The following is a 25547-nucleotide window of genomic DNA, read 5'->3' as shown; positions in this document are numbered from 1 at the left end:
TTCAACATAGCCACTGGCCACTTTTCCCCCTGGATTTTGAAAGTAATTTGTAATACTTTTTCTCAACATCGCCTTCTTTTGCTTTGTGCCAGCGTTATATGTACAGCCTCCTACAAAATAAACACAGAAAATGCTCCCCGTTCGCTGCTAGCTGAAGTCACGAGTCTCAAAACCTTTTCTTCGTTGAGCTTTGCGGGGGCTTAGCTGGGAACTAATGAATTGGAGATCCAGGTCCGGGGCAGTGGTTTGTGCGCGTGTCATTAGAGGAGCTGCAGTCGCTGTAGGCGGAATCCAAACCGGGCGGAAAAAAGTCTCGGTCCTCTGAGGCTTTTGCACGAACTCGACGAACGATCCCACAAAAAAAAACCTGTTTAAGAGCCGCCGAGCTCGTTGGGCGCTTCGTCGTTAAAGCCGTCGCCTTCGGGGAAGATCGAGCCGCTTTTCAAACTGAGCGGCGGGATTCTGTTCAATTAGTTGTTTCGGGTTTAGAATAAATCTCGACGACGGGCGCGCGCTTTTGTCTCGTTTGATTCTCGGTCTCGTTTCGGGTTCTGGTGAATATGTATCTCTCCTCGATGTATTTTCTGCCACAAACAATAGGTTAAAGGACACGTATTATGCAAACTTTACTGACGTTAGAACATGCAGTAGCTGGAGTTGTTTTGAGCTTCAGTCACGGTTGTTTCTTTAATCCTGTTTACGAGGTTGTCTTCTCTGCCTCTTCTCCGAGCCTCAAAATAAATAGAGATCTGGAGGTCTTCTGTGCTGTTTTTTAGAAGTCCATAAACAATCACCGGATTTGTTCTGAGCATTTCTGCCTTTAAATCACCATCATGAGGACCGCGCGCTGACATTAGCATGACGGGACAAGCTTTTGTTTGTTTCCCCATTCCCTCTGCTGCCAGTCGATTCAGTTCTAACACCCTCAGGGGCCAGGACTCTACATCTCTCTGGGACTTTCCTGGTTAGATAAATGTAAATAAAGATAACGGATAAGGGAACATCTGACTGATAGAAAACCATGTATAGTTTTCAATACATGCATTATGTCTCAGGAGGCTTGAAACCTGCTCGGAGTTATTGTTTAGCCTGGAATATCCCATAGTATTGTATTCTATCAGTCTATCTAACACAGCACATTATTAATATCCATATGTGTACATTCTCTGGAGCATGTACGACTTTAGAACTTTTTAAAAATTCGACATGGAGAATTGAATCAGAGCGCTGCGTCAGTCGCAAAGTGCAGCGTTTAAAATGTGAAGAAAGAACCTGAGATAGCCCAGTGTTTGTTTATTCAATTGCAAGTGTTTTATTGTTCACAAAAGCATGATTCTTAGTCGTCATTTTCAACAGATCTGACTTGAAACGTTACTTGTTCTCCGTTGAGAGAGAGAAGTTTAACGCCCGACTGTAGAACTCTCCCAGTCTAGACTAAGCAATCAGTTATGTAATATCGTGAGTTAAAATGTCTCGCATCCGTCATTCACTAGTTACGCTGAAAGACACTGCCGTCCAATCACATGTTGTAGTCGAAAATGAATGAATTTGCACAGCTGCCCCGGGGCAATTAACAAAAGCATGGCTGCCCACCTCCGACTGAGACCTCACATTCACACTTAGAACGGTGGAGGAAGTGAAGTGCACGACGGTAAAAAGCGTATTATTCCCCAAACGTGACCGTTACAGGGTTCGAGGACTTCGTACGCGCAGTATCTTTGGATTTGCTTGCGTAACAATCGCGTCTCCTTGTGTTTTGTCCTCTGTCAGAGCTCGTACTCGTCACCGTGTCAGTTCTCTGGCTTCAGGAAACCAGACTGTGTGCTGAGTTCTCCAAAAATCGCTCTTTTGTTGACGACGCAGCGGTCTCGGCTCCGAAAGCCAAAAAATGCCTCTAAGTGAAGTCACAAAAGTCCTGGCACGACAACAAAAAGCTCTGCCTTCGTCTTCGCTGACATCTAAATTATTATCTGGGCTGTTTGAAGTGGGTGGAAACGCGGCGATATCAGGGACGGGGAAGAAACCGCACACGGTTTAAAGCCTTCGTTTGGAACATTGATGCGAAACAGATTCTCGCTCCGGCATCTCAGAAATGCTCTTCCTTTTATAGACACTGCTGCTTCCCAAGAGACTTTTTCCTTCTGATGTAAATCAACATCTTGATGGTTTACCCCGGATGCCCTGCCTGAATCAACTCTGTCGACTTAGAAAAGCTTAGGACTGAAACAAAGTAGTGTTTTCAAACTAAATCTTGATGCTCGATGATTTCTTTCTGCAACATCTCCATATCTATTAAAGAACATAAAGAGCTTTAATTCAGGTTAACGTCATTCCCTCATCAAAAACTTAATTTACACTGTCGTTAATCTGGTTTAGGAGATCATCTTCAGTTTCAAATGTGCGACTGGCAGAAAGTCCATGAATCATCACCAGACTCATTTTTGAAGCTGTGTGCTTACACGTCGGGACAAGCTAGCTTTAGTTTTTTCCCCCTTGGTAATTTCCTCTGCTGCCAGAAGATGGTGTGCTAATACCAATCCTTAAGTCCTGTTAAAGAGCATGTTTTGAAACTTCCTATTATCTGTCCTTTCCCTCTGTATCTACTGCGTTGTAACAACGAAATGTCCCCATGTGTGGACAATAAAGGATCTTATCTTATCTTAAAGGTCTATAACATTACATACTTACTTTGAGTAAATTAGGCAAGGCAAGGCAAGTTTATTTGTAGAGCACATTTCATACACAAGGCAATTCAAAGTGCTTCACAGCAGGAAAAATGCATTCAAATCACAAAGAAATTACAGAAACAGAAATACAATAAAATTAACTAAATTAAAAATTATCAATCCAACTGATTTTCTAAACTAATAAAATCACAAACAAAAGAGAAGAGTGCAAAGAAAAAATCCTTTCAGTCATATGCGCAGCTAAACAAAACTGTTTTTAGCTTAGATTTGAACATTGTCAGAGTTGAAGCCTGTCTCACATCTTCAGGAAGACTGTTCCAGATTTTAGCTGCATAAAACTGAAACGCAGATTCCCCATGTTTTGTCCTGACTCTGGGCACCAGCAGGAGGCCGGTCCCTGAGGTCCTCAGAGTCCGAGATGGGTCATATGGCACTAACATATCCAAGATGTACTTTGGTGCTAGGCCATGGAGAGACTTGTACACAAGCAGAGCTGCTTTAAAGTCTATTCTCTGAGCCACAGGGAGCCAGTGCAGAGACCTGAGAACAGGACTAATGTGATGGTACTTCCTGGTTCTAGTCAGGACCCGAGCAGCAGCGTTCTGGATGAACTGCAGCTGTTTTACAACTCGTTTGGAGAGGCCAGTGAGCAGGCCGTTACAGTCTAATCTACTGGAGACAAACGCATGGATAAGTCTCTCTAAATCTGGTTTTGACACTATATTTTTGATTTTGGCAATGTTTTTTAGATGGTAAAAAGCTGCTGATGTTATTGATTTGACGTGGCTATTAAAGTCTGAGTCCATTATTACCCCCAGATTTCTAATTTGGTTTGTAGGTTTCAGAGCGAGACTCTGGAGGTGACCGCTAACACTTTCTCTTTGTTTCTGTGGGCCAAAAACGATTATTTCAGTCTTGTCTGAGTTCAGCTGGAGAAAGTTGTTTTGCATCCACAAACTGATCTGTTGGATGCAGTGACAGAGTGAATCTACTGGTCCATAGTCACCTGCCGATAGTGAAACATAGATCTGAGTGTCGTCTGCATAATTGTGATAGGACACATTTTCACTGCGTATCAACTGACCTAACGGCAGCATGTAGAGGTTGAACAGAAGGGGACCCAGGACTGACCCTTGGGGCACTCCACAGGTCAGGGTCATGTGGTCTGAGACACAGCTACCAATTTCAACAAAGTACTTCCTGTCTTCCAGATAGGACCTTAACCAGTTTAGGGCAGTGCCAGTGATGCCCACCCAGTCCTCTAGTCTCTGTAAGAGGATCCCATGATCGACAGTGTCAAAAGCAGCACTCAGATCTAACAGAATTAAGACTGAGGCTTTGCCTGTGTCAGTGTTCAGGCGGATGTCATTTGTCACCTTGACAAGAGCAGTCTCAGTGCTGTGATGAGGTCTAAAACCTGACTGAAAAACATCAAATGAGTTGTTTATTAAGAGGAAATCTGTGAGCTGTTGGTAAACAACCTTTTCAAGGACTTTGCCCAAAAATGGCAGATTAGAGATGGGCCGGTAATGACTCAGTACTGCGGCATCAAGACTGCTCTTCTTTAGGAGAGGCTTTATGACCGCAGTTTTCAAAGACATTGGGAATGTTCCAGATTGAAGCGACATGTTAACTATGTGAGTGAATGGTGCTAACAAACTGTTCAGCACAGACTTTAGAAATCTGGTGGGTAACACATCAAGGCAGCATGTAGATGAACTCAGACTGGTGATGATCTCATGGACAGTTTTGTCAGTTACTGGTGCAAAGTGAGTTAGCTCTAAGTGTCTTGGTGGTTTTAGGGTAATTTTTTGCATTGTGGGATTTATAGCATTTTTAATGCCCTGAACTTTGTCATTAAAGAATAATGCAAACTCATTACACTTGGATGTGGAAATGAGTTCTAACGGCAGCTGAGCTGGAGGGTTTGTTAATCTGTTTACTGTGGCAAACAGGACACGCGAGTTGTTACTGCAGCTTCCAATTATTTCAGAAAAATATCTTTCCCTAGTTCTACATAAGATTAGGTTGTACATGTTCAGCTTTTCTTTGTAAATCTCTTTTTGAACCTGGAGCTTTGACTTGCGCCATTTCCGTTCGGCCCTGCGGCACTCCCTTTTCTGTGCCCTGACCGAATCATCATTTCTCCACGGCGCCTTCTGCTTATTTTTAACCATTTTAGCCTTTATAGGGGCGATGGTGTCCAGAACATTCAAAACACTAGATGTAACAGAGTTCAACAAATCATTTACATTAGAACATGAGACATTTTCAAAGTTTATCATTTCCATAAACAGTGCACCTGTGCCATCACTTATGTGTCTCCTCTGAACAACTGCAGGACCAACCGGAGGTTGGGGAGAAACAGACAGGTCAAAGAAGACACAGAAATGATCAGACAGAGCAACATCGATCACATTAACATTTGAAATATTTACCCCCTTTGTAATTATGAGATCTAGAGTGTGTCCTTTGCTGTGGGTGGGGCCTCTCACATGCTGAGTAAGACTGAAGGTTTCAAGGACAGCATCAAGCTCTTTAGCGTTTCTGTCACAAATATTATCAACATGCACGTTGAAATCACCTGTAATGACCAAACCATCAAAGTCTGTGCATATGACTGAAAGCATCTCAGTAAAATCATCAATAAAACTTTGGCAGTGCTGGGGAGGCTTGTATAAAACAATGAAGAGAATGGATGGAGACCGTTTTAGCTCCATTTTAAAGGATACATACTCAAATGATGAAAACACCCCAAAAGACAACCTGCGGGTAATTATTTCATCTCTAAAGACAGCACAGACTCCACCCCCTTTTTTGTTTTCTCGTGTTTCAGATTCAAACTTAAAGTTGGGTGGAGCAGATTCTATCAGAACTACATTTCCTGTGTTTTGTCAAGCCATGTTTCAGTTAAAAACATAAAATCAAGATTATAAGAAGAAATAAAATTATTAATTAAGAGAGATTTGTTACATAAGGATCTGACATTTAGCACAGCAAGTTTCAGACTAGTTTCAGTGGGACTGGGCTTTATCTTTTCACAGGGAATATGAATCACATTTCTCAGATTGGGCCTGACTCGCATTTTGTTTTTCCATCTGTGTGATGATGTGACTACAGAAATAGCACTAGGGGGGGCTCTTTTTACATAGGGCCCCGGGTTGGTTTGATTTTTAATGTGACAATAAGTCCCGGCAACGCTGAGACCCAGTGCATCCTAGCTATGGGAGATACCAGGTAAAAGGCGAGGTTGGATGGGTGGTGGGGCTTTTGTAGCCAAGGAGAGTTTGGGACCAGGTGAGAGGCGAGGGGGGATGGGTGGTGGGGCTTTTGTTGGTGTAGTCGGCATAGCCCTTGCTATATTGGGCGTGAGTGGAGCCATCTTAATGCCTGATTTGATCAGACTTTCAAAATGGCTGGGAAGGCCCATGGGTGAGAGTGGAGATGAGAAGGAGAATGATGAATCTTTAGTGGGAGTAGATGTTGCAGGGGGAACCCAGGGCTGGTGTGAAGGCAGGGGCGATGACAGGGATGTTGTTGGGCTTGTCACAGATGGGTCCAAGGCCTTTGAAGATTGTTCCTTTGCTGGAGGCGGTGGAGGTGAATGTGGAGCAGCTGGAGCTGAATCCTTTTCTGGTGGTGGTGGAGCAGCTGCTGATGAATCCTTTGGTGGAGGCTGAGGTTGTGGTGCTTTTGATGTTGAAACATTGGCTCGGTCTCTGGCTGAGGGAGCAGGAATTCTTCTCTCATTCCTCTCTTCTCTAACTATCTGCTCAGGACCCTGTCCAGGCCCAGTCCAATGCCTCAGAGCGTGGAGCAGGTTCTCTGTCAGCACCCTCACTCCACCTCTGCATAGGTGGGGGCCATTTCTCTTAAACAGGTCCTCTCGTTTCCAGAATAGATAGAAGTTCTCAATGTAGTGTAGTCCTCTCGGGGAGCACTCTTTGGACAGCCATGTGTTCAGCTGAAGAAGCCGGCTAAACTTGTTTATCCTCCTGTCGATGTTTGGAAGAGGTCCACTTATGAATGTTTTGATTTCCATTTTATCAAGCATGTCGAATAACTTCAAGAAGTCTTTTTTCAAAACTTCAGTCTGTTCCCGCCGCATGTCCACTGCACCCACGTGCACAATCAGCTGTTTAGCTCCTCCATGCTTAGCCATAATATTTGGAAGGAGTGACGTTATCTCAGAAACAGTGGCGCTTGGAAAAGAATGTGTGTTTATCTTTTCATGCGTCACGTGACTTATCGCGCCGTCCCCAACCAAAACAATCTGCGTGACCTTGGCTCCTGGCACAGATCCTCCTCGCTGTATTTTGGCCACGTCATCTTTCCTTTTTTCATTTAATTCCATCTCTGAAAGTGGTAAAAATCTGTTGGTGAGCTGTATTTTAGGTGACTTCACCTTATCTTTGTATCGTTTAGGCTTTGCTCCAAGTTTGTTCCAAGAAACAGCCTGGTCTTTCTGGTTTTTAGACAGTTTTGGAAACGACACAGAGTCACTGCGGTTTAGGTTGAAAGTAGCAGTTTTTCTTGTAAAAAGTGTGCTCTTCTTACCGTCGGTTGACACAGGAATGGTATCGTGAAGAACTTTTTCAGATTCCAAAACAAATATCCGTGTTTTTAGCTCATTAATTTCTTGTTGATATTTCCGACAGCGTTCACAGTCTTTCTCCCTTCTTCTCCCGGACATGTCGCTGGCGTCAGATATGTCGTTAAAACTGGAAAAATGTTCTTAAAATCTTTGGTTTACTTGAAAAAGTCTAAAGCAAAAATGTTTGGAAGACAAAAACTGATTAAAAAGCAAAATAAATAAGGAAAGCAGCGATAGCAAGCGGAGCGAGCAAAAAAGCGTGTGCACTCAAATTACAGACAAAACAAAGGCTGAATGTAATTTTTGTCAAACTCAAAAAGCAGTGATTTTTTAAAATTATTATTATTATTAGCATTATTATTAATATATTTATTTCAACATTTGTGTTTCTTTCATTGTTCAAAATAAATAAAAAAAAACACACACACAAATTGGGTCAAATTGAAAATAGATATTTGACAACATTAGTATCTGGATATCACAAACACAAAGATGCATGAGATAGTTTTTTTGCCTGGCACATTGTTTCCATTTAAAGTGAGGCATGTGAATGTTTGGCCCGTTGCTTTCTCATGTGAGACAGATTGTGGCTTTACGGATTCTAACATGAAGACCACCAGCTCCAGAGGCTTCTGTGCGTCTGCTTCTCTTTTGTGGTCATCCTTTGTTTGGACCGAATGGCGGGGACTATAATAAATGCAGAAGCAATTCCATCTGTAAACTTGATCCTATGAAGAATATCAAAAACAAATTGAACTTCATTGTTGGGTCTGATCATCAAGAGTGTTTAAACCAGATCAGATTTAGAGTATCTCTGTAGACCTGTCGTTGATATAGACGAGCGTTCATTCGTGTTTTAAGTTCGAGTCCCAATGTAGACTTGGTTTGGTACTGTTCTTGTTCTGGTTTAGTCCTGGTCTAGTCCAGTCTAGTGGAGTTATTTAGTCCCAGTTGTGATGTTTCCTTGTCCAAATGGACCTAAACTGTCAAGAGTCAACTAATAATTTCCTTTGAATTTGATTGATTAGACAACAGCAGAAAAAAGAAGATATAACGTGTAAGTTGGCTGGATAGCATTTTAGGAATACCGGTAAATCGAGTTGAATCTGCCTTTTTACACTGATGTGCAGTTTTCTGTGTGTGCAGCTTGTCCTGGACGAATGAGGGACTACACCGACATGTGCAGTTTGTGTCAGATCATGGGTTCTTAACAGTTTGAGAGCTTCTACCAGTGTGACTCCCCGTTTTAGTTGATAAAATTGATACAAACAAAGCATGTATTTTGTCGACTACAGCCCTTTGAGTTCGTGTTCACAAAAAGTATCCTGAAGTACATGCTAGAACTGTACAGGACACTTTCAGTCATTATCTTATGGGCAAATGTTGTTTCTGTTCATGTTATGTTAGTGTTAGATGTGATGGAAATAAACTGAACTGAACTTCAATGTGCCAGTTTGCAGAAGGAAATTAGGCAGTTTAATTTAAAGAAGAAAGTTTGTTTGATGGATTTTCATGGATGAAGCTATCTAAAGAGCATCCCCCCCCCGTATGTTCCCAATCTCACACTTAAACCATTATAATATCGCATGATGAGGCCTTTGTCCTTCTGCGTCTTCTCGAATGAGTCCCATGAAGATAAATAAATGAACAAAATGCCGACAGAAAAGGATCTGGGACCGGATCTCTGGGGAACGTAACTCGACACGGCGAAGTCTTTTCTGCGTCGAAATATCCGCGAGCGTCAGAATATCCTTGACTGTGATGAAGCGATGACTTGGCGTCTCTCAAAAGTCTCCCTCCGGGCTCAGCGGCTCACTACAGCCCTCATCCTCAGAGCTCTCCAAAACCCAAGGCTTCGGAAAAAAACGGCTGCGTCTTGGAAGTGATCCAGTCTAATTTAGGAGGATGTGCACAAGGAAATAATTGACTTCCTCGGTGTTTTACATTTCGCAGAGGGGCCTCGGAGAGCACGGACCGAAGGCAGGTGGCTGAATTTGCATATCACGGCAAATGAGGCGGCTCGAGCCTGGGAAATCCTTCGGCCCCGGTCTCTGCATGCCCGGAAAACCTCTGCGGGGGTAATGACTGATGTCTTAGAGAGTCCTTTGAGGCTCGCACAGAGTGTCTTTGGCCCCGAGCAGCTGAAGGATCCGGGTATTAGACAGTGCCCTGAGCCAGACTCTCCTCCTGAGAGCGGGAAAATGGCAGTGTAATTGGATTCATATTAAAATGTATACCTGGCACGCGGTGTTTTGGATCGATGTGTTTGCCTTCAGATAGACCGCTGTTTCTGTCTGTTTTGAACCGGACTTAGAGTGTCATGAAAAGTGTTATTCATAGTGAAGTTTGTGACTTTTGTGTACTGACTGTGCTGTTTTTTTCTGATTCAGGTTTATAGGCACCTTTTTGAGGCCTTTTGAAATTGATAAAGTTAAAATATTTTGGTTATTTAATACAGAAAATTCACTTTTTTTGAAAAAAAAATAAAATAAATAGTCAAACGTATGATCCACAAATATTGAATCTCATCATTATTTGTTATGCTCCACAACGTTGCCATAGTCATCTTGAATATAACTATAAAATACTATGAACTGACAATCTCGTCTTTGGGGTTGAATAATGGCACCACATTTTTAAAACTAGTGTGAAAAAATTGTGACAAAAAAGGGAGCACTCTACTCTTCCTCTGTATCATGCATTGCAACACTGAAATTTCCCCATGTGTGGACAAATAAAGGCTTATCTTAGCATTGTTTTGTTTATGTTGGCTTAGCAAAGTTGGTTGTTTGATTTCCACTTCACAGTTTTTAGCTTGTTTGAAAAAAAATGCATAATAAAAAAAAAGGTAATTAAAAAAAAAAGATAATAATCATCATTATCATGATGATAATAAACAATACTGTTACAAGAAAATACTAGAATCACTGCAAATTTCATGAATATAAGATTATAATAATAAGATATAATACAAGATTTATTCACTTAAATCTTATATATTTAAGAATTTTCTACTAAATAAATGCTAAACAAGTGGTTATTTATTAATATTAAGTTTATTTCAAGAATTCTTGATAAGTAATATTCACAAGGTGTCATTCTGCAGTAGACTTCACTTTATTTAACCCTGGGGGACATTTGTCTTTCAATTTGCCAGGTAACATTGAGGCCAACAACAGTGCATTCTGCTTCCTCGTCACTTAAAGTCCATAGTAACCGATTCGAGAATTCCTTCAACCGGACTAATAAATGCCTTTGTGTCTTTTCAGTGTCTTACTTCGGGGACAGTTACTGCGTCCTGAAGCCTTTCCAGGACATCTCCACCTTCGAGCTGTCGCTGCTGATGAAGACGAGCCGGAGGAGTGGCCTTCTGCTCCTCGCCGCCGGCACCGACGACTATCTGTTCCTCGAGCTGCAGAACGGGAAAGTGCAGGTGCGTCCACCCAAAGACGATTATCGATGTCATGTTTTCTGCTCGTACGGTGGCGGATAAAGGGGACGTTTGAGGTGAAGAGTCCGCCACCTGCTTGTCTTTGCATGGAAGATGTTATCGCTTTGCCTGGGATGTTCCACGGTGGATCATTAAACTTGTCTTATCGCCGTGGAGACAAGCGGGTGATCCCACTTTACAGGTCACAAGAATGCAAGTTTTTTAAGGCATTTCTTCGCGATAGAAACAGAAAGAGTTCAATTGGAAAAACTGATATTTCCGCTTTGAAAAATTGTCCAAATCTATTTTTATCTTCTCTTCAACAGATATTATTCATGGAAAACAATGTCTGTTCGATTTTTATTGTAGTAAAATACACATGACTTTTGAAAACACAATACAAAGAGTAAACCGCGAGCATAAGATAAGATGAGATGACTTTTTAAAATGACGCTGTTTTTGCAAATGAACGTCTTTATCCTGTAATTGAACTGAAGCCAGATTTAATTTAATGCTGCACTGCGGAACATTTCAGGCAAAGCAATCTAATCTCTCCATGGAGACAAGCAGGTGGTTACTTATTGTGTCATATCCATTGGCTTCTAAGTAAATGAACTTACCAAAAAAATTAAATGATGTTTACTAATTACTAAAATGAATATCCCTGTGAGATATAGAAGAATATCTGGGCAAAAGAAATGATCATTGATTCACTTCACTTCAAATAAAGAGGAAAATGTGCTATATTCATGAGATGTAGGAATACAGTGTATTAATATTGAGTTAAATTAGTAATCTACAAAATAAAAAAATATATATTAAATTTTGATACTATGTACATGATCATCTTTTTTAGTTTTCTCTTTCAACTAATAACAAAGCTGTACAATCTGTACCTAAAGATGTTTTATTATTTAATTTAATCCAGTGCATTCATGAATTTATATAGGACATTGTAATTTCAAAGGCCATTTTCTCCAAATCAATTTTTCTTCAAGCGTGACAAAGAGCAGTTGTGAAAGTAGCACCTACAAACTACTCTATTTAACAGTTCGTACAGAAAGATTTCTGATTCTAAACCGGATTTATTAAAGTTCTATCTCCAAAAATAAGGAAAAATTTGAATGTAAACTTGGTTCTATTCAAACTTTGATATTTATATGTCCAACATATGCACAATTCTGATGGATAAAATGCCTTATTTTGATATGAAACCATAACATGATGAAAAACATGTAACATATATAGCCTTAGATCCCTTCGATGTAAACTATAGGAAGTTTCAAATTGATATTTCTAAATCAAAGGTTTTTGTGTCTTGCCTTAAATAGTAGAAAAAGGTTCAGTTGTTTCATCTGTACTCAGTTTAGAAAGAACTAGACGTTTCGACTCTCATCCAAGAGTCATTGTCAATAAGCGAATTTAGGCCGGGAACTCAGATATTTATACTATTCTGTGGTAAGTCCGTTTTGGGTTGTTTGCCCATTGGGTTGTTTGTTTCAACAAACAAACTACGTTTCTGTTGAAACAAACAACTTTTTCAGGAAGGCCCGTCCAATGGGCTGGACTTACCACAGAATAGTATAAATATCAAAGAGTTCCCAGCCTAAATTTGCCTATTGACAATGACTCTTGGATAAGAGTCGAAACGTCTAGTTTTTTCTAAACTGAGTCCAGATCATTACAACTGAACCTTTTTCTACAATGGAACACTCCTGGACAAATGAGGGATTACACCGACATACTTGCCTTAAATATTAGAATTTTTACTTAAACGATTTGCATATTCTCTTTACTGCTCTTACTTTGTTACTGTGTTTTTTCTATCCTGAACTGTGAAGTGTATTTGAGTGTCATGAAAAGTGCTGCACAAGCGTTACGTATTAGACTTTGAGCACTTTCAGGCATTGACCACCACTGAATACATGTTTTTCTTTCCCATTAGGCCCGGATGAACTTGGGTGCTGGGGAGGTGATCCTGTCTTCGTCTTCTGAGGTTCAGCTCAATGACCTCTTGGACCACAAGATCTCCCTCACCTTGACCGAAGACACTCTCACCATGACCATCGACGACAGCTTCCCCACCTACGTCCCGGTATCTGCCGACGGAGAGGAGCTCAACATCGACGTCGGCGTTTGGCTCGGAGGAACCGGAAACCTCGACGCCTCCTACCTCAGCAACGCCATCCCGCCTTTCCGTGGCTGCGTGACCGACGTCAGATTCCAATCGCATCAGTTCGACATCCTCAGCAATGCGTTCAAAGAGTGCCACGACACGAAGGAGTCTTGCAGTAGTGAGTTCGAAGCGGCAGATGGAGAGACGACCAGTTTTAGCACGCCACAGTCATTCATATCGTTCCCAACTTGGAGCAAAGCAACCGGAGGAACAAGGACGCTGGAATTTCTGATGAAAACAACAATCGAAGATGCGTTACTAGCATTCCACACCGGTTTAGAGAATTACTTTATTGCCATTGGCGTCATGGGCGGCTTTCTAAAAGGCGTGATTGACGTCGGCAACGGCATGGAAGTCATTGAGAATACGCGCATCCAAGTGGATGACGACCAGTGGCACAGGGTTAAAGTTCAGATGGGAGAAAACTCATTTGAGGTTCACGTGGACAGCCAAATCGCGTCCCTTCCGCTCGATTCTTCGCAAAAACTGGATTTGGTCGGTAATCTTTATCTGGGAGGAATCCAAGAGAAAATGAAAGAAGTGTTTCGTGACAGCGGGTCCTTGAATCGAGCGGAGGAAGAGATGACTGCTGAATCATTCATAGGTTGCATGGGGGAAATTAAAGTCAACAATAAGGACAAGAGGCTGCAGGACGCGCTGGTGACCAAAGACATCCATGTGAAATGCGAAGGAGAAGACTACGATTACTCGAGCTATTACGATGCAGACACGACCACGACTGCCCCGCCCGTTTTTATTGGCTATGACGAGAGCGAATTATCCGAACAACATTGCTTCCCAAATGAAGACACTCCGGATGTTTTCAAAAATGTCACTAAACTTTTGCACGTGAACCAGCTTCTTGTGCCCGAGGGAGGCGAAGTTTTCATCGGTATAAAGAACTTACTTCCAACGTTTGACCTCAGGGCAGCCGGCCTTCAGAAATCTCAAATCACAGTCACGCTGAAAAGTGATCCCTTTTATGGCCTGGTTGATATCAATACCAGTAATAAACGCTTCCAAAAGTTCACCCTACAAGACTTGGTTGACAAGAAAATTAAATACTTGCACGATGGCAATGAACGGAACGTTGATCAAATCCAGATTGAAGTAGTAGCGCAAGGAATTGACAACTTGCCAGAGTGTCTGAAATCGCCTCAAAGTTACGTGCTACCTGTTGAAATGATCCCCGTCAACGATATTCCTCAACTTAGCGGAGGAGAAATTACCATCACAGAAAGAGGCAGAACACTGTTGAGCCCGAGCCTTATCAAGATCTTGGAGTCGGACACTCGTTGCAATGGGTTAATGGTAACGGTGACGTCGGAGCCTCCGTTAGAAGTGGGTTATCTCGAAAATGACAAACAGCCCGGCATCCCCATCACGGAATTCACTTGCAGAGACTTGAAGGACGGACATATCTACTTTGTGCACAAGGGAGGAGACGGCGCTTCTGAAATCACACTAGAGGTGTCGGATGGGCAGTCGGAAAGCCGCCCCACAACCTTTAACCTCGTCTCCATCAAGCCGCACGTGACGATCGTAACTAATACCGGGCTTTATTTGACACAAGGAAGCAACGCGTCGATAGGAATCCAAAACCTAGCTCTTCTGTCCAATCCTCGCAACGGAGATATTCTGTTTAACGTCACCCAGCCATTGCTTTATGGTCAACTGCATGTCATGACGGATTACGGCATGTACAAGCAAGTTTCAAGCTTCTATCAATCTGATCTTGAACAGGAGAGAGTCAAATACTTTAGCACGGATTCAACCGACCAGGAAGACATCATTGTGGAAAGGATACAATTCAATGCCCATTTGGGACAGTATACTCTTTGGAACAATACGTTTGTGGTGAACATCGTACCAGCCCAAGTTAAGGTGACCAATTTAGTGCCCCTTGACGTCCACGGAGGAGAGATGAAAATGATCCGGCAAGAGCAACTGCTCGCAGAGATCAAAGGAGAAGTCACAAATCCGGAAACGCTAAAATATGTTCTTGTGACGCCGCCAATGCTAGGTGTGCTGCAATTGTTGGATATGCAATTGGGAGAAGGAGATGTTTTCACTCAAAAGGACATTTTGGACAGTACGTTAAGCTACAAAGTGAGAGTGCAAAGAGCTGTGAACAATGTAGATTCATTCCAATTCAGAGTTGTAGCTCAAGATCAATACTCACCGTTGTATACGTATCCAATTAACATCATTGCAACAGCCGATGCACCAGTTTTGACGAACGAAATGTTGACCGTGCTTCAAGGTGGGGAGGAAACAATCAACAAGAATTATCTTTGGGTCCAGAAACCTGATATTGGAGATTTTGTATTCCAAATTACTGAAGGGCCAAAGCATGGTCGCATTATAAGAGACTCGCCTCCGGGAATGCCGAGATTTGATGGAGCGATTCGGATTTTCAGCAATGAAGATCTAGAGTTTGATAGGTTACTTTACACACACGACGGATCCAAGACGACAAGTGACGAGTTTCAATTCGCGGCGTTCGACCAAGAAGCGCAAGGCTCCTACGATCACGAAACGATCAGGGGCGTTTTCAAGATTACGATCCAGACCAAAAACGAGCACGCGCCCATGAGAGTCGTCGATAACGTTTTGAATGTTGCGCGGCATGGGCAGCGTCTCATAACAACCGATGTGATTCAATTCAGGGATGACGATTCTGGTTTCAACGACTCCCAAATTGTCTACGCCCGCGAAGGCATCCTATCCGGCAATATCGTCTCATCGATTAACCCGTCACAGCCGCTTTTCCGCTTCACGCAAGCAGATTTGCGGGACAAAAAGGTTTTATTCCTGCATCACGGAGCGGACCAAGAAAGGTTCTCCCTTCAAGTGTCCGATGGCGTCCACAAGACTACAGCTTTACTCCAGATCCAAGCGTCGGACCCTTACCTACGACTTGTCAACAACACAATGATCGTGATTGACCACGGAGCAACCAAAACACTTAACACTACATTACTGAGCGCGGAAACCAATTTAGACATCATAGACGATAGTGAAATTATGTTTAGGATCATTTCAGCGCCTGAAGATGGAAGGATAATTGTAAGTGGGATCGAGGCGTCGAAATTCACGCAGGAAGACTTGAAGAAAGGCGTCGTTTCGTACGAACATGATTACGAAAGTCTCAAGTCCAAAGATTCTTTCACCTTTGACGTCCAAGCGGGGGGGCGATCGGAACAGGGGACTTTCAAAATTAAAGTGTTCAAGCAAGGATACAGGTCCGAGCCACTGGTGACCAACAACAATGAGATTATTTCCTATGAGGGGGAACATACTGTCATCGACCAAGATCATCTCAAGGTAAGTTGTACACATTAAAGACTGAGTGAAATTTAATTGAAAAGTCCAAAGATGTGTTAGATTAATAGATGACTCTACTCTCTTAATATCTTGCGTTTTTATTAGGGGTGTAAATTTTTGTAATCCCTCATTCATATGGGGTCAGCCCTATGTTCCCTGGTACCTATGTTCCCCGAGACCTGGGTTAGGGTTATATGCTGCTATATTTTATGCTGGAAAACCATACATTTATGCACAACTATTGGGATGTGGAACCTGAACCAGTAGCCTATGCTAGTATTAGCATAGTTCCGCCGTTCTTAGAAAAGGGGGAACATAGGTACCGGGGAATATAGGTACTCACCCCATTCATATTCATCCCTCATTATGTTTAAATTATGTTTGCAGATATTTAGGTTAAAACTAGGATGAATGTACAGTACAGCCCTGAAAGTAATGCGTAACTATTCTATGCGTACACACACAAATATGTTGGTGCTAATGGAAAGATATCACTGATACAACAGATAAACATCTTACACATTATTTGAGTGTGATTTAAATTAGCTTGTCAATAATTCCAATGTATTATTGTACACAGACTAGATCCGTGACCTAGCTGACTTTGCAAAGTCAATGGTTATTAATGATAAACACATTATGTTTTTATTCACTGTGGTCGTAAGTATGCTAAGTATTCCTTTTCCAAACATGGTTGTCATTATTTAGAGTTATTGCCACGACTTTTAAGTGTACGTTTTCTTCATAAACAAATACTTTCCCATAACTCACTCCTGTATGTAAACCTATTGTAAAGCCTAGTCTAAAATGCACACAGCGCCACATGAAAGCAGAGCTAAATATGACTGCTCTGGTGCTGCTTTTAATCTGGTTTATGTTCTAAATTATAGTCCATTACGAGAGGAACAGAGCTGTAAGAATTTCCCTAAGGCTTCCAGTACCATCAAGACTCTGGCTGCGCATCACTGTAAAAGCAATTAATGCTGTTTAGATTGTGAACTCATTAATAACACGTGCATATGTGCTGCATATACTAGCTTTAAAAAAGTTTTTAAAGTGATGAGTAAAAAAGCCCTATATTTATCCCAATTTGAACACCATTAAAGTCCAGGTCTGTCATTAAACAAAGTTAAAGCAGATAGGGAAGTGTGTAAAAATTCATGGGTATTTGTGGTATTAAAAGGTATAAAGTATGCTTGTAATTTATTCAAACAACAGTTTTATAGCTGCTTTGACCATAAAAGATACACAGTCGTTCTACTAACTATTCTCATCAATGTTTTCTAATCCCGGATGTTTAGTGTTGATGTCAGTTTATGCAGACTTCAAACTACTGGGCCAGGAACAAAGAACAGTTTTGAAACGTGAAAGGCTGTGACATCTGCGTAAATCTTCATTCGGCCTTTGTCTTTGATTTTAACACGCCGTTATGTACAGTTTAACTGTTGTCTTTGGTTTTAATGCCCCGTTGTCTTTGGTTTTAATGCCCCGTTGTCTTTGGTTTTACCGCACAATTTTCTTTCATTTTAAAGCGCTGTTTTCTTTCATTTTAACATGGCGTTGTCTTCGGTTTTAACGCACTGTTGTATTTGATTTTAATGCGGCGTTGTCTTTGGTTTTAACTCGCAGTTATGTTCAGTTTTAACGCGCTGTTGCCTTCGGTTTTATTGTGCCGTTGTCTTTTGTTTAAACGCGCTGTTGTCTTCGGTTTTAACGCGCTGTTGCCTTCGGTTTTATTGTGCAGTTGTCTTTTGTTTAAACGCGCCGTTGTCTTTGGTTTTAACGCACTGTTGTCTTCGGTTTTAACGCGCTGTCGTCTTCGGTTTTAACGCGCCGTTGTTTTCAGTTTTATTGCGCCGTTGTCTTTTGTTTAAACGCGCCGTTGTCTTTGGTTTTAACGTGCCGTTGTCTTCGGTTTTAACGCGTTGTCGTCTTCTGTTTAAACGTGCCGTTGTCTTCTGTTTAAACGCGCCGTTGTCTTTGGTTTTAACGCGCCGTTGTCTTTGGTTTTAATGCGCCGTTGTCTTTGGTTTTAATGCGCCGTTGTCTTCAGTTTTAACGCGCTGTTGCCTTCGGTTTTATTGAGCAGTTGTCTTCTGTTTAAACGCGCCGTTGTCTTTGGTTTTAACGCACTGTTGTCTTTGGTTTTAACGTGCCGTTGTCTTTGGTTTTAATGCGCCGTTGTCTTCAGTTTTAACGCACCTTTGTCTTCTGTTTTAACGCGCCGTCATCTTCTGTTTAAACGCGCCGTTGTCTTTGGTTTTAACACACTGTTGTCTTTGGTTTTAACGTGCCGTTGTCTTTGGTTTTAACGTGCCGTTGTCTTTGGTTTTAACGTGCCGTTGTCTTTGGTTTTAACGTGCCGTTGTCTTTGGTTTTAATGCGCCGTTGTCTTCAGTTTTAACGCGCCTTTGTCTTCTGTTTTAACGCACCGTCGTCTTCGGTTTTAACACGCTGTTGCCTTCGGTTTTAATACGCCATTGTTTTCCGTTTTAACGCGCTGTTGTCTTCGGTTTTAACACGCCGTTGTCTTTGGTTTTGACGCACCGTTGTCTTTTGTTTAAACGCGCCGTTGTCTTTCGTTTTAACGCGCCGTTGTCTTTCGTTTTAACGTGCCGTTGTCTTTGGTTTTAACGCGCCGTTGTCTTTTGTTTAAACGCGCCGTTGTCTTTGGTTTTAACGCGCCGTTGTCTTTGGTTTTAACGCGCCGTTGTCTTCGGTTTTAACGCGACGTTGTCTTCGATTTTAACGCGCCGTTGTCTTCTGTTTTAACGCTTCGTTTTGTTCAGTTTTAATGTGTTGCCGTCTTCAGTTTTAACGCGCCGTTGTCTTCGATTTGAATTCGCCGTTGTCTTTGGTTTTAACACGCTTTTGTCTTTGCTTTTAAAGCGCCGTTGTCTTTGCTTTTAAGGCGCCGTTGTCTTTGGTTTTATTGCGCTGCTGTCTTCGGTTTTAACGCGCCGTTTTGTTCAGTTTTAACGCGCCGTTGTCTTCGGTTTCAGCGCACTGTTGTCTTCAGTTTTATCGTGCGGTTGTCTGCTGTTTAAACGCGCCGTTGTCTTTGCTTTTGGAGGTGGAGCAGGCCGACATCCTCCCCACAGAGATGGTGTTCACGGTGAAGGAACCTCCTCGTCTGGGACACGTGGTGAAGATGACCAACGATTCGGACGGAGCCGACTCTCCCGTGCTGGACTACATTCACTCCTTCACTCAGGACGACGTCGATCACGGACGAATACTCTACGTGTCGGCTTATATCCAGGTCTGAGCTCAGAATGCGTTTAGACTTTACTGTTATTTAAAAGTCACCAAAGCTCAAAGGAGACATTATACATACAGTTAAAGGTGACATTTTATGCATGATCGACTTTTAAGAGCTTCCCCTTCTCATTTACCCAAGAATGATTCATGAATGTTTAGTTATCTTTATTCATTTTCAATATTCAATTCAGTTTTCCCCTTCACTCCCACTGCTCTCTTATCGCCGCGGTTCTTCATTTGACAATTTTATTCATTTTTTTTCTTGAGCTGTGTGTGATTCACGCAGGGTTCAGCAGTGTTGCGAAGCCATTTTGGCACAAATGGGAAAAAAATATTTAACAAATAATCACATCTTGTCTCACATCTTCACAAAGACTGTTCCAGATTTTTACTGCATAAAACGGAAAGAAAAGTATAATAATGAGACAACAAAGAGAATAGCATTTTTAAATAGTGTTATCAAATGTTCTGCTAAATGAAAATACTGACTAGTTTATTTTTAGTAACATCCATCTGGTACATTTTTATGGTCCACTGGCTCTCTGCAGTTTTTACACGAAAGGGCTCATATTCTATCAATGTTTTTTAATGATATTCCCTCATTATTAGTTTATTTCATTCCATGTTTGAGTCATGTATTGTCCTGCCTTAGAGACTTACAGAAAATTCCTGTTTGCACCTTGCCCCTAGCCCCGCCCACAACTCTGTGCTTACATTATTCAAAAAATTCAGATTCAAAAATGTTATGAAACCATTTTTCTCAGTTCCTCCGCCGTTTTAACCAGTTTCTCTTAAGCCGATTTAGATGAATATTGCTATTTAAAGTAACTTAAATGGAAAAATAATGATCTGAGTATGTAATCTAGTACTAAATACCAGAACAAAAAGAATAATATGTCTTCTTAAAGTTTGAGTATCTTGAATCCATCCTTGCTTCAACTTCTCGACAGAACGAAATGGTAGTAAGAGACAACTTTTGAAACTTGCGATTCTATGAACCCCTCCTGGATGAATGAGGCGTTTTTTATTAACCGTCATAATATTCCACTTTGTTTCTCTGCGATTGATTGTGCAGGGAGAAGACCCCTTCACGGTGGACGTCAGTAACGGTTTCACGGCCGTAGAGGGTCTGCAGATCTTCGTGAATATCGTCCCCAGGCTGATCCCGGTCCACGCGCTCAACTTCACGGTGAAGGAGGGCCAGAGCCGGACCATCGACGCCAGTGTGGTCAACATCTCCCATCCTTTCTACGCGCTGGCCAGCCTGGAGTTCATGATCGAAGACCCTCCCCAGCACGGAGAGCTGCGATCCCAGCACGGAGATGAAGTCACGTACTTCTCATGGGACGAGGTGAGTTGCCAGGAACGATGAAGCTCGATACTAAAGCCCTGGAGAAACAACGCTGTCGCCCTGCGTTCTGTCTCGATGGAGCAGGAATACAAACAGGCCAGAGCGCGATCGAGAGAATAAGTTTCGCTCATCGTCGATCGGTAACGAGTGATGTTCACGTACCGACTCTGGAACAAGTGCAAGAGCAAACGCAGTCCTGATATTGTGCCAAATACATGACCAAAGACATGGAAGAGACTTGAATTAATGGATGTATCGATACTTAGGCCAAGTTTGAGTATCAATACTAGGGCTGGGAATCACAGGGTCCCTAACGATCCGATGCGATACGCAATACACGGCTCACGATACAATAATAATTACAATTTTTACAAGTTTCCTTTCTTTAGACAAGCAGCAAATGGTAGCGCTGTCACAAAATAATTTGGGAAATTATACCAAAAATGACTCGATATATCGATACAGCAGCCCATGATATCGATGATGTATTACCAAATTTAGTATCACGATATATCGATATTTTGGCTAATCAAAACTTAAGAAAACCAACTTAGTCTTATAACCAAAAAACAAGTCTAGTTTTGATACTAATTTTAGAATATTTTATGATTTATGATTCAGATATTGATTAGTAATGGCAGTATTAATCATTTTTATTCATTTGCAGTGCATTTTCTAGATCTTAAAAGTCCTTTACAAGCACTATTACTACTACTTTTGAGTCGATATAAAGCTGGTTCTTTTATTAAAAACATAGTGTTCTTTTTCATTTGCACCTATTTTTGTAATAGATAAACTGTAGTCAATAATGGACTCATTATCATTTCAAGTGTACATATACAGCTTATCTATTTTTTTTTCTACTTCTATCCTTTCCAGTGGCATCATTTGGATGTTAATATACAGTTTGATTGTCTAAGTATCCTTGCTCACTTTTGAAAGCGATGCCGTTTCCTGTCCAAGGCTTTAAACAAATGAGTCTTTACTAAGATCTGATAATAAAACTTAAAAGTATTTATTTCCCCAAGAGTTCCAATTGCTCCCATGTGTTTTTCCAAAGCCACTGCAACCAAAGCTTCCAATCTGAAGTCTAGTTCTTCCATGATTCTCAAAGTTTAACCCTTTTGGCGCAGAAAGAGTCACAAATCTCCAACGTGGAAACCTAATAATATGTTTTTCCAATGTTCTGAATAATAGTCGAAGTTCTTTTTCTTTTCCGTTGATTGTAAAGAAGACTCTACACGTGATTACGTTCTTGTGAAATTTAAGGAGAGGAAAGAAAAGGAATCATTTCATGGCATTTGCAAAAGGGAAACTAGTGGAAAAAGTCATAGAAAACAAGAAATAAAAAAGGGCCTCACATTAATTCAGTGCCCTAGATATGTGTAACTGCACATGTGTAACTGTGCACATGTGTAACTGCTCTGCACATATGTAACTGCACATGTGTAACTGTGCACATGTGTAACTGCGCACATGTGTAACTGTGCACATGTGTAACTGTGCACATGTGTAACTGCTCTGCACATATGTAACTGCACATGTGTAACTGCGCACATATGTAACTGCACATGTGTAACTGCGCACATGTGTAACTGCACATGTGTAACTGCGCACATGTGTAACTGCGCACATGTGTAACTGTGCACATGTGTAACTGCTCTGCACATATGTAACTGCACATGTGTAACTGCGCACATGTGTAACTGCGCACATGTGTAACTGCGCACATGTGTAACTGCGCACATGTGTAACTGTGCACATGTGTAACTGCTCTGCACATATGTAACTGCACATGTGTAACTGCGCACATGTGTAACTGCGCACATGTGTAACTGTGCACATGTGTAACTGTGCACATGTGTAACTGCTCTGCACATATGTAACTGCACATGTGTAACTGCGCACATATGTAACTGCACATGTGTAACTGCGCACATGTGTAACTGCACATGTGTAACTGCGCACATGTGTAACTGCGCACATGTGTAACTGTGCACATGTGTAACTGCTCTGCACATATGTAACTGCACATGTGTAACTGCGCACATGTGTAACTGCGCACATGTGTAACTGCGCACATGTGTAACTGCGCACATGTGTAACTGTGCACATGTGTAACTGCTCTGCACATATGTAACTGCACATGTGTAACTGCGCACATGTGTAACTGCGCACATGTGTAACTGTGCACATGTGTAACTGTGCACATGTGTAACTGCTCTGCACATATGTAACTGCACATGTGTAACTGCGCACATATGTAACTGCACATGTGTAACTGCGCACATGTGTAACTGCACATGTGTAACTGCGCACATGTGTAACTGCGCACATGTGTAACTGTGCACATGTGTAACTGCTCTGCACATATGTAACTGCACATGTGTAACTGCGCACATGTGTAACTGCACATGTGTAACTGCGCACATGTGTAACTGCGCACATGTGTAACTGTGCACATGTGTAACTGCTCTGCACATATGTAACTGCACATGTGTAACTGCGCACATGTGTAACTGCACATGTGTAACTGCGCACATGTGTAACTGCGCACATGTGTAACTGTGCACATGTGTAACTGCTCTGCACATATGTAACTGCACATGTGTAACTGCGCACATGTGTAACTGCACATGTGTAACTGCGCACATGTGTAACTGCGCACATGTGTAACTGTGCACATGTGTAACTGCTCTGCACATATGTAACTGCACATGTGTAACTGCGCACATGTGTAACTGCGCACATGTGTAACTGCGCACATGTGTAACTGCGCACATGTGTAACTGTGCACATGTGTAACTGCTCTGCACATATGTAACTGCACATGTGTAACTGCGCACATGTGTAACTGCGCACATGTGTAACTGTGCACATGTGTAACTGTGCACATGTGTAACTGCTCTGCACATATGTAACTGCACATGTGTAACTGCGCACATATGTAACTGCACATGTGTAACTGCGCACATGTGTAACTGCACATGTGTAACTGCGCACATGTGTAACTGCGCACATGTGTAACTGTGCACATGTGTAACTGCTCTGCACATATGTAACTGCACATGTGTAACTGCGCACATGTGTAACTGCACATGTGTAACTGCGCACATGTGTAACTGCGCACATGTGTAACTGCGCACATGTGTAACTGTGCACATGTGTAACTGCTCTGCACATATGTAACTGCACATGTGTAACTGCGCACATGTGTAACTGCGCACATATGTAACTGCACATGTGTAACTGCGCACATATGTAACTGCACATGTGTAACTGCGCACATGTGTAACTGCGCACATGTGTAACTGCGCACATGTGTAACTGCACATGTGTAACTGCGCACATGTGTAACTACTCACTTGTGTAATTACTCACTTGTGTAATTACTGGGCTAAACTCGCATACCTGTAAAAAGTGTTCTGTTACTTAAATACTGCCTGTATTTGTAACTGGCGTCTAATCATTATAAACGTGAACAGAGCCTGAGCTACAGACACAGTCAGACTCTCACACGGCCACAGACTGAGCTGCTGCAGGAGAAGAAGAACCAAGCTTCCCGCAGTACTGCTCAGCGGCCTGTAGAGGTCACTAAAAGACACCGTGACTTCAACCGAGCTTCAGCAGCAGAAGTGAGGGAGAAACAGGCTTGTTTGGATATATTTCGGTCCAATATAAATATAGTTCGGTAATGGGTATTTTAGATTTCATAGGTCAATCACTGCTTGCCTTGATTGCCCGGACCGCACGCCACCGATGACCGCTCACAATGTGCGCCCCTTGTTCACGTCCACCACAATTTCTGTTTAAAGTGAAAAGGTCAACGTCGAGGAGAGTTACTACGAGTTCGTGTGCGGTTATCTCCGTCCGTCGCCGTGCGGTGCAGAACGCCGCGGCTTTGGGAAAATATTAAAAATGCATGAAAACTCCAGCGTCGGAAAAACCTCATGCATTCTGAATATGGACCGAGTTCAGAGCCCGATAGTTGGACATATCTTACAGCAGAACATCGCGCCTCTCTGCCTTTGTGGGAAATTTGCCGTCGCCTTTACACCGCCTGCAGCCAAAATAAACCGGCCATATATGTATTTTTATAATAACTTGAACACACATAAACACTTCGCTGTATTGGCCTCGCAAAAGCAATAGCACCGAAGAGCCAATATCATGAGTAAGCAAACGACTACTTTTGATAACTTCTTTGGAAAGTTTTATATAGCGCTTTGCTTTTTACTTTTACTTCACACCACAGATAAAAGCAGGAGTCTGTTCTTTCTGCTCCACTGCATTTTTAAGATACTTTTTTAATTGTTTGAAGGGTTGTTTTCGGGGCGACATCCGGCCAAAGGGTTTTTAGTTCAAGTCCCAGCTTTGAACAAACAAAAATGTATACCAAAAAAAGTCACTAGAAAATGAACAAAATGTATTTGAATTGACCTTTGCTGACAAAAAAGCAGCAAAAATCATCATCCAAATGAGTAGTTCCCAAAATCCATGTGAAATACTCGTACTTTTTACTCTTTAAGTACATTTTTAAAAGGTTACTTCAATGCTTTTACTTAAGTAGATTTTTGTCTGTGCTACTTACACTTTTACTCAGGTATTTTTGCTCCCGTATCTGTACTTTTGACTTAAGTAACAAACTTCAGCGCTTCTTCCACAAGTGGTTATTTCCAGAATATGCGTTCCACATTGACGAACGCGCGTCTTTTCTTCAT

At 41.9% G+C, this 25547-nt stretch overlaps 1 protein-coding gene across 1 annotated transcript in view; it reads left to right on the top strand.

Annotated features, from left to right (window-relative positions):
* The window catches only part of cspg4 (chondroitin sulfate proteoglycan 4), a 153108-nt gene that overhangs the window by 99309 nt on the left and 28252 nt on the right, over window positions 1-25547 (top strand). Inside the window, exons 2-5 of the mRNA XM_072434796.1 lie at window positions 10551-10714; window positions 12657-16214; window positions 19288-19476; window positions 20551-20826. Of these exons, the coding sequence (XP_072290897.1) occupies window positions 10551-10714; window positions 12657-16214; window positions 19288-19476; window positions 20551-20826 (4187 nt within the window). The remainder of the gene's footprint in view (window positions 1-10550; window positions 10715-12656; window positions 16215-19287; window positions 19477-20550; window positions 20827-25547) is intronic.

Source organism: Eucyclogobius newberryi, unplaced genomic scaffold (genome assembly GCF_026437365.1).
Source record: "Eucyclogobius newberryi isolate DKJ021-1_F unplaced genomic scaffold, fEucNew1.0.hap1 SCAF_7, whole genome shotgun sequence".
NCBI classification, from domain to species: domain Eukaryota; kingdom Metazoa; phylum Chordata; class Actinopteri; order Gobiiformes; family Gobiidae; genus Eucyclogobius; species Eucyclogobius newberryi.
This window is presented reverse-complemented; position numbering and strand designations above follow the sequence as displayed.